This window comes from Heptranchias perlo, chromosome 2 (genome assembly GCF_035084215.1).
Source record: "Heptranchias perlo isolate sHepPer1 chromosome 2, sHepPer1.hap1, whole genome shotgun sequence".
Lineage (NCBI taxonomy): Eukaryota > Metazoa > Chordata > Chondrichthyes > Hexanchiformes > Hexanchidae > Heptranchias > Heptranchias perlo.
Genome location: NC_090326.1, coordinates 7,269,059 through 7,284,830, shown reverse-complemented (window position 1 = coordinate 7,284,830; position 15,772 = coordinate 7,269,059). Strand labels below are relative to the sequence as shown.

Genomic DNA, 15,772 nt, shown 5'->3' with positions numbered 1-15,772 from the left:
CAAACTCGAACCAACTCAAAGAAAAAGCACTAATGCCAACACAAAACTCACCAAAAAGACAAAGTAGACATAATCAGATCAAGAGACAAAGCCAAAAATGCACAAACATTTTAAAAGACACAAATCTCACGACAAAACTATTTACTGTGAGCAATGTCATGCAACATCTAGTGTTTTGAGTCAGCTTTAGTTCCTACACAGTCAGATTGAGACCATAGAAATTAAAGCCCAGAAAGACATTCAACCCATCACAACTGTACTAGCCCTTACACTGGAAGCGTATTCCAATCCCTTTTTCGTGCCCTTTTACAGCCTTCCTTTTCATATACTTATCTAATTTCCTTTCGTATGTCGTTATAGTGCCTGCCTTCATAGCCACTTTTGGCATTCCACTAAACCTCCGAAAAAGATTTTAACTTCCTTTCCTTTATTCTCCTGGTGACAATCTTCAGTCTATGACCCCTTACTACTGATTAGTGAAAGACTGTTTCAATGGATTGATCAGTTCAAAAACAATTCAGTGTTTTTAAAACCTCTTAGGTCCCCTTAACCTTCTCTGTTCCAGTGCGAAAAGCAACATTTATTAAGCCTTTCTGCATAGCTATAACATCTCAGTCATGGTACCATTCTCGAGAAGAATAAGGAGGTCACATACCCCATGGAAAATAAGAGTCCAAATGGGGTACAGATACACAAAAATCACCAAAAGAAGCAACACAGGTTAATAAGGCCATAGAAAAGCAAACAAAGCACTGGAGCTCATTTCTAGAGGGATAGAATTGAAAAGCAAAGTTATGTTAAACTTGTATAGAACCTTGGTTAGACCACACTTGGGAATACTGTGAACAGTTCTGGTCTCCATATTACTAGAAGGATACAGAAGCACTAGAGAAGGTGAAGAAAAGATTTACTAGGGTGATTTCAGAACTGAGAGGTTATACCCATCAGGAAAGATTGAAAAGGCTGGGACTCTTTTCTCTAGACGAGACTAAAGAGTGACCTGGATTGAGGTCTTTACATTATGAAAGGGTTTGATAGGGTAGACACTAGATGTTTCCATTTGCAGGAGATCTCAGAACTAGGCGTGATAAATATGAGATAGTCACTAATAAATCCAATAGGGAATTCAGGAGAAACTTCTTTACCCAGAGAGTGGTTAGAATATGGAATGTGCTACAACGAGTTGAGGCGAATAGCATAGATGCATTTAAGGGGAAGCTAGATAAACACATGAGGGAGAAGGGAATAGAAGGATATGCTGATGGGGTTAGATTGGGGGGGTGGTGAGAAAGAAGGCTCGTGTGGAGCATTAACGGCATGGACCTTTTGGGCCGAATGTCCTGTTGCTGTGCTGTACATTCAATGTAATTCTATGAATCTTCTCTGGTCCCTTTTCACAGCTCTAAGATCCTGATTAACAGGGTGGCTAGAACATACAATATGCCAACTGTGACTTAACTAGTATGTTGCATCAATTCAACACCACTCCTTGCTTTTATATTTAATGCCCTTATGCATAAAACCCAAAATATAAACTTGCTGTGATGGATTTTTCGACCTACTCACACCCATACCCATCCATCTACACCCCACATCTCATCATTCAGAGTTACTTATTTCACTATTCTTGTACTACTTATTCCTCCGCACTGAATTTTATCGGCCCACTCCATTTATGTTTGTTTTCATTCTCAATCAGTTTATAATTTTCCTCACCCAATTTGAGATCATGCAACTATCAATATCATTCCTCCTGTGCCTTTGGCCATTTATATAAATTATTTTGATAACCAGTCCCAGGACCTTATAAATTCTTTAATAATTGTCACATGGAAGACACCTTAGTACCTGCTGGGGTAATATTCACACATGGTAATAAGCATGTTAAGAATAAAAGTAGCAAGGTCAGTCTCATTCAGCACAGCCTGCCCATTGGCTAATAGACACCATTTCAGCTGCGGAATGGTCTGCAGTGCCCGCCAGCCATCCATGCCCTGTGCCCAGCAACGAGTCTTTGGCGTCAATACACCCATTTTCCAGAACTCTTGCATCTAGGGCAGAAAAAAATATTATTTTATACCTGTGACAGCAAAGACCAAGCATTGATTAAAGTTAAATTTAGTTTACATTATTTTGGAAAAAAAAGCTATACTTCTACACATCCAGTTGCATGAATAATTCAGGTGGGGGGGGGGGGGGCAGCACAAGGAGAAGAGAACAGAGAAAAAGGAAAAACAAGTGGGGAAATATTAATTCAGGTCTACAGCATGTATCCACCTGCTTGCTGATCACTACAATTTTCAGAGGACCAGCCTAGAATGGTCAGGATGCCTCAAATTTAAATCTGGTTTATGTTTGTAGTTGCCCTTGCATTACGCAGCAAGTTATTATGATCTGTATTAGGGATGACTGGATCCTAAAAACCTTCTCCGGGTCCCTGTTGCAGCTACAGGTGATGAACCCTATGTGGGAATTGGTCAATACGTCGTTTTGTGCTTTCCGCTTAATCTGCACAGGCATGTGTTTCTAAAGTGACATATACACACACACACACAAGTGCCTTGAGGCCACCTCTCAAGGTGTCTACCTGCTGCTGCTTCTGTGTACCACAGGAAACTGTCATTTTTCAGTTCACACTTGCTTTACAAGTCAATTATCAGGCAACTGAACAGTTAATTGAGCAACACTTGGATGCTGGTTTGACTGACTCTTCAGGTCTTTTATATTGGTGATATTTTGCAGCCCTAAAAGTAACTCGGGTGTCAGCCTTGGGCTCAGTGGTAGCACTCTCCCCTCTGAGTCAGAAGGTCATAGGTTCAAGTCCCACTCCAGAATTGAGCACACAACCTCGGCTGGTACTTCAGTGGAGTACTGAGGGAGTGCTGTACTGTCGGAGGTTCCGTCTTTCAGGTGAGATGTTAAACCACGACCTTATCTGCACTCTCAGGTGGGCATAAGATCCCAAGGCACTATTTGAAGAGCAGGGAAATTACCCCCTTGTCCTGACCAATATTTATCCCTCAACCGACGCATAAAAAAAACAATGGTTCACTTATTTCTTTGCTGTTTGTGAGACCGTGCTCTGTGCAAATTGGCTGCAATATTTCCCTATATTGTAACACTTCGAAAGTACTTTGGGATGTCCTGAGGTAGTGAAATTTTATTATTTTTCTTCTTTAACTCTAGTTATGGCATTTATAGCTCAGCCTTCATATACTGGATTATTTGCTTTATGTTGTCACCTGGTTTGCAGAGTTCCCAAATGAAGCTCAGATTACTCAGGTTGTCAAAAAGGTACCCAGGATATCCAAAAAGGCATGCCTGCAGGATTGCTCAATGGGCCGATTTCATGTGTGAAATGAACTGCTGGATCCAGAATTTTCATGATAATCACAGAGAGGCAACACCGTGACGAACCCAATAACTTGCATTTATATAGTGCCTTTAACGTAGTAAAACGTGCCAAGGCACTTCACAGGAGCGTTGTGGACAAAATTTGACACCGAACCCCAGAGATATCAGGACATGTGACCAGAAGCTTGGTCAAAGAGGTAGGTTTTAAGGAGTGCCTTAAAAGGAGAAGAGGTGTAGAGAGGCAGAGTGGTTAAGGGAGGGGATTCCAGAGCTTAGGGCTTAGACTGCTAAAGGCACGGCCGCCAATGGTGGGGCAATGGAAATCGTGGCTGCACAAGAGGCAAGATTGGAGGAGCGCAGCGATCTTGGAGGGTTGCAGGGCTGGAGAAGGTTACAGAGATAGAGAGGGGTGAGGCCATGATGGGATTTGAAATAAACATACTAACTGTCCATTAAAGTCTTCAGACTTAATCGTAATGTCACCCTGGTAACATAAATCATTCAGCTTCCTCAATGATACATCAGAAGCAAGTCAATGAGATTTACACTCAATACAAGATCTGTAAAAAGACATATGGTTGGCAGGCAACAATTGAAGATAGTTACTGGATATCTCAAACACCTCCAACTTAAAAGGGGAAAAGATAAATCAAAAGAATGTCTAATGGGTTCAGCTCATCCCAAAAAGCTAGGAAGGGTGCAGTGGGCAGATGAAACAAAAATCAAGTCTACAAAAACTGTTCTTGGGATGTGGGTTAAACTGGCAAAGCTGCATCCAATGCCCATCCTTAGGTGTCCTGAGAAGATGGTGATGGGCCTTCTCCTTAAACCATTGCAATCCATGATGTTCCCACAATGGTGGGAAGTCAGTAATTCCAGGCTATTGACCCAATGAAGATGAAGGAACAGCGACATATATCCAAGTCAGGATGTTGTGTAACTCAGAGGGGAACTTGGAGTTGGTGTTCCCATGACATTAGTGCTCTTGTCCTTCTTGTCGATAATGGTCACAGGGAAGAGAGATACTGTTGAAGTAACATTGGTGAGTTGATGCAGTGCATCCTGTAGATCATATATCGTACAACCACAATATGCTGGTGATGGACCCCATAGCAGGTGTACCAATCAAGCAAACTGCTCTGTCCTGGATGGTGTCGAGCTTCTTGAGCACAGCTGCATCAGATTAGGTGCTAAGCCAACTGTCAGAGAACCAGGCCTTTGCCCGGCTCTTGTCGCCAAGTGTTGATGTGGCTGGTTCAGCTGGACTTCTGGTCAACAGTGACTCCCAAAGGCTGATGGTGGAACCATTGCAGACTGGGTTTCCGATTATTTGAGGTGGTCATTATCAGGCACTTGCATGGCATGAATGTTACCTGCCAGTCCAAGTCTTGATGATGTCCAAGTACTGCTGTGGCTGACACAAGCTGCTCCATTATCAAAGCTGTTGTGAATGGGACTGTCGCATAGTCAGTGAACAGCCCCACTCCTGACCTTATGATGGGGGAAGGTCACTGACTTAGTAGCTGAAGATGGTTGAAGGCGGTTGATAGGACGATAATTAGCCAGGCTAGATTTATCCTGTTTTTATTTCTGAATTGACATACCAGAGCAATCTTCCACATTGTTGGGTGGACAGCAGTGTCGTAGCTGCACTGGAACAGCTTGGCTAAGGGAAAAGCTAGCTCTGGTGTACAAGTCTTCAGCACTACAGCCAGGATGTTTTGAGAGACTATAGCCTTTCCTCTGGGCAGTGCACTCAGCCAGTTCTTAATGCCACCTGGAATTAACCCAATTGGCTGCGCACTGGCATTTATGAAGATTGGACAATCCTACTCAATCAGCACTTTTGGCTGTAAATACTTCAGCCTTATCTCTTGTATTCAAAGAGCTGGGCTCTGCCATGGTTGAGGATGGGGACGTCCATGGACCTCCTCTTGTTCATCACCTTGCTGTCCACGGGCATTCTTAACTGCATGCGATATGCCTAGAGAGCTATGCTCTGATTTGTTAGCTGTGGGATTGCACATCTCTATCTATAACCTGCTGCTTTTGGTGCTCAGCATGCATGTACCTCCTTTTAAGGTACGCCTGGTGCTGCTCCTGACACACCCTTCATTGAACTAGCATTGGTCTTTCAGAAGGATCTTCACTGCGATGGAGAATTTACAGATTTTGGTGATACCAATTCTGCTGTGGCTAGATCTGTCCTTACTCTTTCCCAGTTAGCACTGTAGTAGCGCACTACACAATGAAGGATGGGCTCACTGTGGAGTAGAGACTTTGTCTTCACAAAAACTGCGCGGTGGTCACAGCTACTGATGCTATTATGGGCAGATGCTTCTGTGACAGGTAGGTTGGTGAGGATAAGGGCAAGTGGGTTCCTTCCTTACATTAGTTGCTTCAGCACCTAATGTTGGCCCAAGTCAATATTCAACTGATAAACACAACCAATAGCATATGGCTGTTTGATTATCCATTTATCCTGGTACCAGCTTTAGTTTAAGATACCAGCACCTCTGAATTTTCAGATTAGGCAGCCAAGTTATAGTAATTTGCCTCAAACCCCAAAATGAGGGGAAAATTTAGTCACGATCATTGGCTAACTCCATCTTGCTTTTGAATAAATGTTTACAGCAAATTATAAAAACTGAAGACAGCTAGTTCGATTCTGTTGCAGCTAGTGCTGAGAGGAGCCAAGTGCTTCTGGCCACACTTGGGGTTAGACTGGCAATCTACTTATTTTCAAAATTAAAACAGCAACATTTATTTTGACAAACATTTCTGAGAACAACCAAAAGATACTGTACATTACTGCACTTTGATGAAGATGTGAAAGAACTTACAGAAAACTAGTGGTGTTAAGTTTAGAGAAGTGCCACCATACGGTTTAGCCATAACCAAAAGGTCATTCCAATAAAAGATACCTCTTCAAAGCTGTAAGGACCAAGTCTCTCCTTATCTGCATTTCCGAAGTACCATTCTTTTTCACTTTCTCTCTTCATATCAGGCGCTGCTTCAATAACATTGGTCTGAAATTAAGTATTACTGGCATGATTTCTCAAAAATATTTCAAATGTTCTCAAATCATGATGTATGTGAAGAACTGATACTCACCTGCAATGGAACAGTTGCTCTGCTTGTATGGAGGTGTGCCAGAGTAAGCAAATCCACAAGGATTCTCACTCCAGTGGAATCCATCACATCCTTAACATTTTTCTGTAACAAATTGCAGTTTCCTAGTTTTCACTTTAATAATTACTATTCAGATATACTACTACACATTAATTGGGTCTTTTGGTAATTTGCATAAAACCAATATCCATGTGCTGCTATTTACATAATGAGCTTAGTAACCAAATTTCAAAAATGTTACTTTCTCACCTTGTTAAGAATCAGTTTGTTTAGAAAAAGAATTAGTCTGTCTCGCTCCAGTTTGTCTGTACACTGCAAAACACAAGATCAATGTCAGATGGGCATTCAGTTGTAACTTACTTTGGTTGAAATCTTGGCCACCATTGTGATGTGAATCCTATTTAAAGGATTAGGTCCTAACAATTACTTTGGATACAGCATCACTTAATGTTTAAGATGTGTTTGTTTTATTAAAAATCACTTAATTTGGTAGTTTATCTTGCCTGCCCCAAATACTATATTCTGAAGATTACACCATAAATTATACACATTATTCATAAAATAATGTAGAACAAGCAGCTCAAGTAAATTTAAAAGAGGAAAGTACTATTTCAACTCTAATTGGTTGGAATAGTATCTTAAATTCACTAATTGCAGATTCTATTAATTGATTATAGATTCTGTTAATTATATACTCTATTACAAGGAAGTTCAACAGCAAGGCTTAGGAGCAGAACAGTTAGGAAAAGGTACATTACACAAATAACTTCAGAAGGTATCAAAGTCCTGTCATTTCTTGGCAACAGTGTAATTAATAGGCTTATCAGAACCACTGGGGGGGAAGTGAAGACTCGAGTATACTTATGAACTTCAGCACATCTTAAAAAAAATATTAAGTGACGTTGTATCAAAGCGATTATTTAGGCCCCACTGGTAGCCAATTTAACCAAGTATTTAGATCACCCTTTGGACCCCTCCCAAAACATGAAAAAATGCCCACATTTTCACTTGCTGCTTTCAATGCAGAATAAGTGGGTGGAGCCTTCCTTATTCTTTATATCTTAAATATTGTATGTGAAGGATAACAATATGTCAAATGAAATTTAGAGGCCACCTTAAGGTGAAGATTGCCCTATCCTACTTCTCGGGTTTCATATGAGAAAATTGGTTTCTTTAGCCTGATGTTAATTTCCTCTGCAAGGGTTCTGTGAATGATTCTCGGCACAACAGGAAATGGGAGGAAAGCATAAAGGGACTTAGGAAATTGAGAGATGAGCTCATGCTAAAGATTAACATTGTGGTCTCGTGCACCAAAATCTCAGTCTTGTTTTGAAATGTTGCCATGAAGTGTCCAGATAATTTCACCTATTGCACAGGGTTTTGGTTTTAATCCAGGTGCAAGGTCCACCCTGCTGAACACTCACTTCCCATACTCAATCTGAATATGAAAACCCAGTAAAAGGACGCCACAGGCTGAAGGCACAATGCACGCTAAGAACTACTTGAGCGTTCTAGGCTGTCAGCAATCACCAGGAGAGATCTTTGGAAATTCCACTCGAGGTCAAACAGCACCATCTGCAGGACTCATGGAAAACCTGAAGATCTCAGCCAGGATCTGCTTTAGCAAACATGTCAATTTGAGGTTGTTGCCCGAGCTTTGCAGTCCACTTTACTTTGTCTGTATTAGTATAGAAGTTGACCTTGATGCAGTGATTGGTTGTGGGGGGGGGGGGGGAAGAACTAAGCCACTTTTATATCACATGCTCAAACCCAGAGCCACAGCCCTCATTGGTACTATACCTTTAATATCCATGCTCATCTCTTCCCTCAAACTTGGCCCTTACCCCAAATAATCAACCGTTTGAATTCGTTCTGGGAAGCAGAGGCTGTATTCTAGAATTGTAACTTGCTATAAGTAGAATATAACTAATAAATTCACAAGTGGTGCAAATAAGGTTTCCACTGTGGTTAATTCATCATGCAGTTATCACTGGAGCCATCAGCCTTAATGGGTGTACAACATTACAGGAAGTTAGTAAATCAATTCAGTTCAGGGTAAAGTTTCAGCTCAGTCAGGGCTTTCAGAGATGAAAAGGCCCAATTTAAAAAGTCTCGAGTCAAAATAAATCTCAAGGAATTGGGATGTATGGCTTTTCTTCTACTCCTGAAAGCAAGGGTTTTTCCCTCAGCCATTTCAGATTCACCACATCTAACTCAAGTGGATGAAGCTGCACTCCATTAGTGCGGATGTGAGAAGCTGGAAACCTTAAGCAATGCCATCACTGAAATTAATAAAACCCTGCCATTACAGTGGCCAAGGGCTGAATCTACACCAATCTTGCTGTGTGTGAAGCAAGTTCATTTTCTTTAACAGAAAATGCTGGAAACACCCAGTGGGGCAGGCAGCATCTGTGGAGAGAAGCAGAGTTAACGTTTCAGGTCGATGCCCTTTAATCAGAACTGCAAGGTGTTAGAGACTAACAGTTTTTAAGCAAGTGCAGAGCCAGGAAAAAGGGGGCAGGAGAAGAACAAAAGGGAGAGTGTTGATGAAGGTAGCGCAGTTGATGTGTATATGGACTTTCAAAAAGGCATTTGATAAAGTGCCACATAATAGACTTGCTACCAAAACTGAAACCCATGGGATTAAAGGGGCAATGGCAGCATGGATGCAAGATTGGATAAGAAACAGAAAGCAGAGTGTGTTGGTGAATAGTTGTTTTCAGGACTGGAGGGAAGTATACAGTGGTGTTCCCCAGGAGTATTAGGACCAATGCTCGTGGATATATATTAATGACCTGGACTTGGGTATACGGGACACAATTTCAAAGTTTGCAGATGATACAAAACTCGGAAATTTAGTAAACAGTGAGGAGGATAGTAACAGACTTCAGGGCGACAGACAGGTGAAATGGGCAGATACATGGCAGATGCAATTTAACGCAGAGAAGTGTGAAGTGATGCATTTTGGTAAGAAGAATGAGAGGCAAATGAGGACAGGCAATATAAACTAAATGGGACAATTTTAAAGGGGTACATTCACAAATCTTTGAAGGTGGTAGGACAAGTTGAGAAGGCTGTTAAAAAAACATATGGGATCCTGGGCTTTATAAATAAGAGGCGTAGAGTACAAAAGTAAGGAAATTACACTAAACCTGTTGATAAATCAATCACTGGCTCGGCCCCAGCTGGAGTATTGTGTTCAATTCTGGGCACCACACTTTAGGAAGGATGTCAAGGCCTTAGAGAGGGTGCAGAAGAGATTTACTAGAATGGTACCAGGGATGAGTGACTTCAGTTATCTGGAGAGACTGGAGAAGCTGGGGTTGTTCTCCTTAGAACAGAGAAGGTTAAGGAGAGATTTAATAGGTGTTCAAAATCATGAAGGGTTTTGATAGAGTAAATAAGGAGAAATTGTTTCCAGTGGCAGAAGGGTTGGAAACCAGAGAACACAGATTTAAGATACTTAGTGAAAGAACCAGGAGGTGAGGAGAATTTTTTTTAATAAACGCAGCGAGTTATGATCTGGAATGCACTGCCTGAAAGGGTGGTGGAAGCAGATCAATATTAACTTTCAAAAGGGAATTGAATAAATACTTGAAGGGAAAAAGTTTGCAGGGCAATGGGGAAAGGGCAGAAAAGCGAAACTAACTGGATTGCTCTTTTAAACAGCTGGCACAGGCACGATGGGCCGAATGGCCTCCTTCTGTGCTGTATCAGTCTATGATTCTGAGGTCCGTGACAGGGTGAAGGGCGGGAGCGATTAAATGACAATAGTGACGATGGTGCAAGGCAAAAAAGATGAGAAAAGTGTAGAAACAAAAAGATGGGTCACGCTGACCTCTGGCCTCCTACACTGTTTCAATGAAGATCAAGACAAGCGCGAGGAACAGCACCTGATCTTTACACCAGACACTTTACAGCCTTCTGGCCTGAACGCTGAGTTTAACAACTTTAGATCTTAACCACCGCTCCCATTTTCTCTCAGACAGCAGGCCCTGGTAACAGAGGAGGTGTGGGCTGGTGATCCCCCATCGGCCGGCGGGGTGGTCCACTCCCCAGGGGCCATCCTGCCTTTCTTCCGCCACATTCGTGGGCCATGGGAGTCTGCTCCCCTTTGCCAGATTTTCCACGCTTCCCTCCCCCTCTGCTATTCGGCTGTTACCATCTACATCTCCTCTGGACCCAACTTTCGTTTCCTGGCTCTGTATTTGTTTAAAAGCTGTTTATCTGCAGCATCTTCCAGTTCTGATGAAAGGTCATCGAGCTGAAAACGCTAACTCTGTTTCTCGCTCCACAGATGTTGCCTGACCTGCTGAGCGTTACCAGCATTTTCTGTTTTTATTTCCGATTTCCACATTTTGTTTTTTTTTTAAAAGTTTGGTCAGTGACTTGCTTTAGTACTTACAGGTACAAATGTTGATCGCAGTCACAAAAAAAGAATTTTGGTCAGCAGGGAAAAGATGCCCACAAATTTATGATCTAGGGTAAAGTGCCTGCATGCTGACTAATGCCGTACTGACTGTTGTGACAGTTACAGTGGCCATTAGAGATGTTGAGATAAGGATCCACTAGACAGCGTTCCACGAATTTAGGCTCTAATTATCTTAACAGTAGTGGACAGTGCTGGACTGATTGTGGAACTCTTGTAAGTCACGTGATTCAAGGTCAAGACTTTCTCCCTGGAACAAGAGTGTCATTTTGGAGCTTTCTAAAGAATACTTCATTTTCTAGCCAATTTAAACTTCTGCTTCTTTGAACTGGAACCCCAAATGTCTATCCATTAATCATCCTATTTTATTTGGTGGGGTATCTTTCCAGAAAAGTAGATGCTCGTGAGTTCTGCAGCCTAACCTGCAAAAGGCTGTGCACATCAGGAAACTGCTGTACATAATGCAAAGACATTTTGAGGATGTCAGTTACTCAAAGGAATTCACAACAAGGTGTGAAATTCTTGCAACTGAGCATTGCACTGACCAATGCAATGAATCAGCTTACTTCAGAGTCAGCAAACTTAAAACAATGAAGGTGCTCAGATTATGAAGTTGATTACTTTGTGACGTTGCAAACCACTTCAAGATATAGATTCCAAATGGGGCCATTATATAGCAGAGGCACCACATGACCACCGTCACTAGTTCGAAACACAGCTATTAAAAAGGGACAGTGACCTAATGTTTAAGCCATTTGGATTATGTCTTATTTGCATGTTTAAACAAGTAACAGCTTCTTTGATAATATCATTGGTTGATTTCCTGGATTCCAATTCCTTAAGCATAATCCGTACAGCTGCCCATTAGCAGGTGCCACTGACAGGGACATTGCTAGGTACTCGCACTGAAGGAAAAATGATTAGGATAGATTAACATTCTGCACAAGGAATCTAAAAAAACAGGAACAGAAAAAGGTCACTTGGCTGAACAAACCTCATTTCCCTTTGTTGCAAAATATATTTGTTTCTTAAACGCATTTAAATGCTTCAATGACTTTCACTGACAGATTAGGATCCAATGTCTAGTTACAAACCAGTACACTGGCAGCACTTTTGTCAAGAGTCAGACCTAGTGACGGAGATAAACTGGAAGTAGCCATCATGTCCGAAAGCATAGTAATGGAACTTACACCCGAGCTACCCCATCGTACATGGAGGATAACAGCTGAACATTGCCCAGTTCAAAAAATGCTTTGATAACATTTTGCAAAGTACAATAATACAAGCTAGCAACTTTTTAAATTAAACTTCTACTTGCAATGTCCTAATATAAAGAAAATACAACAACAGGTCCAATTTTACCCTCAGCTGCACAGTTTTGGAGGGGAGAAAATGAAGTTGGAGAGAAATTCCTAGGCTAGCACCCACTGTGTCTTTAATGCTACTGCAATGAAAATACAGAATTTGTACCATTGGGAAAACTAGGTCCCATGTGCAACTTGTCTAAAGATGTGCTAAGCTATCAAGAACGAAGTTCAAAAGATTTGTTGTGCTCACCCTGTCCAGCATTCCAACAATGTATTTAGTATCACTGAATGGTCCTATCTCCTCATAGCATTTGCCGTAAACAATGGTCAAAGCTTGTAAACATAAACACTTCATATTCACTTTAGGAGTAAGCAAGAAGCGATGATACAACTCATTGAAAAATTCATACCTGCAATAAATGCACACGTTGAAAAAAAAAGGTACAAGGAGGAAAATATAATTAAGCAGAGAAATCTGTTAGATGGACTTAGGCTTACGATCTCTTGATTGCACCAGACTCTTCATTTTCACCCTCTTCCAACAACAGACGTAGATAATAATCTCCAATTTTGATTTCATCTACAAGGCACTCGTACTTAACCTGAACAAAAAGCAAAATAATGGGCATCAGTGCTGAAAATTCCCCATAACAATTAAAAGTAGCACCATCATATGCAACAATGGACAAATCAGACATGACATACAACCATATTTCCAACAGGAATATGACACACAAAATGCTAGAAACATGAGCAGAATGGAAAATAAAATGGGCAACAACGTAACATCCATCACTTAGATGACTATTCCGAACATTTCACTATTTTTAGCTTCATTAGAATCATAGAAAGTTACAGTACAGAAGGCGGCCATTCGGCCCATCGTGTCCGTGCAAGCCTAAAAGCTATCCAGCTTAATCCCACTTTCCAGCTCTTGGTCCATAGCCTTGTAGGTTACGGCACTTCAGGTGCACATCCAAGTACTTTTTAAATGAGTTGAGGGTTTCTGCCTCTCCCACCCTTTCAGACAGTGAGTTCCAGACCCACACCACCCTCTGGGTGAAAACATTTCTCCTCAGCTTCCCTCTAATCCTTCTACCAATTACTTCAAATCTATGCCCCCTGGTTATTGACCTCTCTTCTAAGAGAAATAGGTCCTTCCTATCCACTCGATCGAGACCCCTCAATTTTATACACCTCGATTAAATCACCCCTCAGCCTCCTTTTTCCAAAGAAAACAACCCCAGCCTATCCAATCTTTCCTCACAGCTAAAATTATCCAGTCCTGGCAATATCCTCTTAAATCTCCTTGCACTAGAGAGGGTGCACATCACATCTTTCCTGTAATGTGGTGACCAGAACTGTACACAGTATTCTAGATGTGGCCGAACCAGTGTTTCATACAGTTCTATCATAACCTCCCTACTCTCATATTCTATGCCTCGGCTAATAAAGGAAAGTATTCTGTATGCCCTTTTAACCACCTTTTCTCTCTGTCCTGCTACGTACAGGGATCTGTAGACATGCACTCCAAAACCCCAGAGTGGAAGGAAACAGTGAATGGAGCAGGGATAAAAACAGCAGAGAGCAAGAGTGAGAGTTCACCAGAGCGGTGGGAAACAGTGAGAGCGGAGCGGGGTAAAACACAGGGCAGAGCGAGTGATCACCAGAGCGGAGCGGGGTAAAACACAGGGCAGAGCGAGTGTTCACCAGAGCGGTGGGAAACAGTGAGAGCGGAGCGGGGTAAAACACAGGGCAGAGAGAGAGAGCGGACTGACCGCATTCTGATAAAAATCAAAGTGAAATCACAGGTAAAGCAGGTGCGTGAATCGTGGTCAGTATTTCTCTTAGGACTGTGGGTCAAGTCACAGTAAAACCGTATAGCATATAACAACTTATTAGCTAGATTTATTAACTAAACTTAATTAAATAAAACAAGGTTAATACTTAGATCAAAATTATAAATAATTTGATTGACAGTGACGTAATTAAATAAATACTATAGATAGGGCAGATGTGTTGCAGTTGCAACACGTAGGAGCTACTGGATAGTCTTGTCCGGGGCGACCACATCTGCAGTAAGCGTCTGCAGCTCGAGGAACTTCGGCTCAGTGTTGAGGAGCTGGAGTCCGAGCTGCAGACTTTGCGAGGCATCAGGGAGTGGGAAAGTTACCTGTATACTTTGATCCAGGAGGCAGTCACACCCCTTACACTAAATACTTTAGATTTGGCCCGTGGTCAGGGACAGCAGTGTGTGACTGTGAGTGAGGCAGGTAAGGGGATCCAGGAGGTAGCAATGCAGAGCCTCAGCCCTTGCACTTGTCTGACAGTTACGAGGTTCTTGCAAGCTGTGTGGACGAGAGCAAGGACTGCAGGGAGGATGAGCAAACTGACCATGGCACCGTGGTACAGGAAGCCATTCATGTGGGGGGGAGTAAAAAGGAACGTGGTTGTAGTAGGCAACATATAGTTAGAGGGATAGACACTGTTCTCTGCAGTCAAGAGCGAGAGTCCCGAAGGCTATGTTGCCTACCCGGTGCCAAGGTTAAGGACATTTCCTCCAGGCTGGAGAGAAACTTGGAGTGGGAGGGGGAGGATCCAGTTGTCGTGGTCCACGTAGGTACCAATGACATAGGTAAGACTAAGGAATAGGCTCTGCTGAGGGAGTTTGAGCAGCTAGGGACTAAATTAAAAAGCAGAACCACAAAGGTAATAATCTATGGATTATTACCTGAGCCACGGGCAAATTGGCTCAGGGTAAATCAGATCAGAGAGATGAATGTGTGGCTCACAGATTGGTGTGGGAGAAGTGGGTTTCGATTCTTGGGGCACTGGCACCAGTACTGGGGAAAGAGGGAGCTGTTCCGTCAGAACGGGCTTCACCTGAGCCATGCTGGGACCACTGTTCTGGCGAATCAAACAACTAGGGCTGTAGATAAGTCTTTAAACTAAATGAGGGAGGGTTCAAGTGGGGCAAAATTTAGAATGTTGGAGAAGGAATTGGTACAGGGAAGAGATAGAGTAATGATAACCAGTGTGTGTCAGAAAGGGACAGAGCGAACAAACATAAGTTTGCACCAGCAAATGGGGTCAGAGTAGGAAAAAATGGTAAAAAGACAAAATTAAAGTTTCTTTATCTGAATGTGCACAGCATTCATTATAAGTTGTAATTGACGACACAAATAGGTATGATCTCGTGGCCATTACGGAGACATGGTTGCAAGGTGACCAAGGTTGGGAACTGAATATTCAGAGGTATAAGAAGAAAGGTAAAGGTGGTGGGGTAGCTCTATTGGTAAAGGTAAAGGTGGTGGGGTCGCTCTATTGGTAAAGGTAAAGGTGGTGGGGTAGCTCTATTGGTAAAGGTAAAGGTGGTGGGGTAGCTCTATTGGTAAAGGTAAAGGTGGTGGGGTAGCTCTATTGGTAAAGGTAAAGGTGGTGGGGTAGCTCTATTGGTAAAGGTAAAGGTGGTGGGGTAGCTCTATTGGTAAAGGTAAAGGTGGTGGGGTAGCTCTATTGGTAAAGGTAAAGGTGGTGGGGTCGCTCTATT

The 15,772-nt window shown here is 42.2% G+C and overlaps 1 protein-coding gene across 5 annotated transcripts in view; it reads right to left on the bottom strand.

Moving 5' to 3' along the window:
• LOC137334859 (dnaJ homolog subfamily C member 13) overlaps positions 1–15,772 on the bottom strand; it is a 270,037-nt gene that overhangs the window by 111,316 nt on the left and 142,949 nt on the right. For all 5 annotated transcript variants that reach the window (XM_067999895.1, XM_067999904.1, XM_067999912.1 and 2 more), the window contains exons 24-29: positions 12,721–12,824; positions 12,473–12,632; positions 6,736–6,798; positions 6,469–6,570; positions 6,279–6,383; positions 1,849–2,051 (exon numbers count right to left, since the gene is read on the bottom strand). In XM_067999895.1, the coding sequence (XP_067855996.1) occupies positions 1,849–2,051; positions 6,279–6,383; positions 6,469–6,570; positions 6,736–6,798; positions 12,473–12,632; positions 12,721–12,824 (737 nt within the window). The remainder of the gene's footprint in view (positions 1–1,848; positions 2,052–6,278; positions 6,384–6,468; positions 6,571–6,735; positions 6,799–12,472; positions 12,633–12,720; positions 12,825–15,772) is intronic.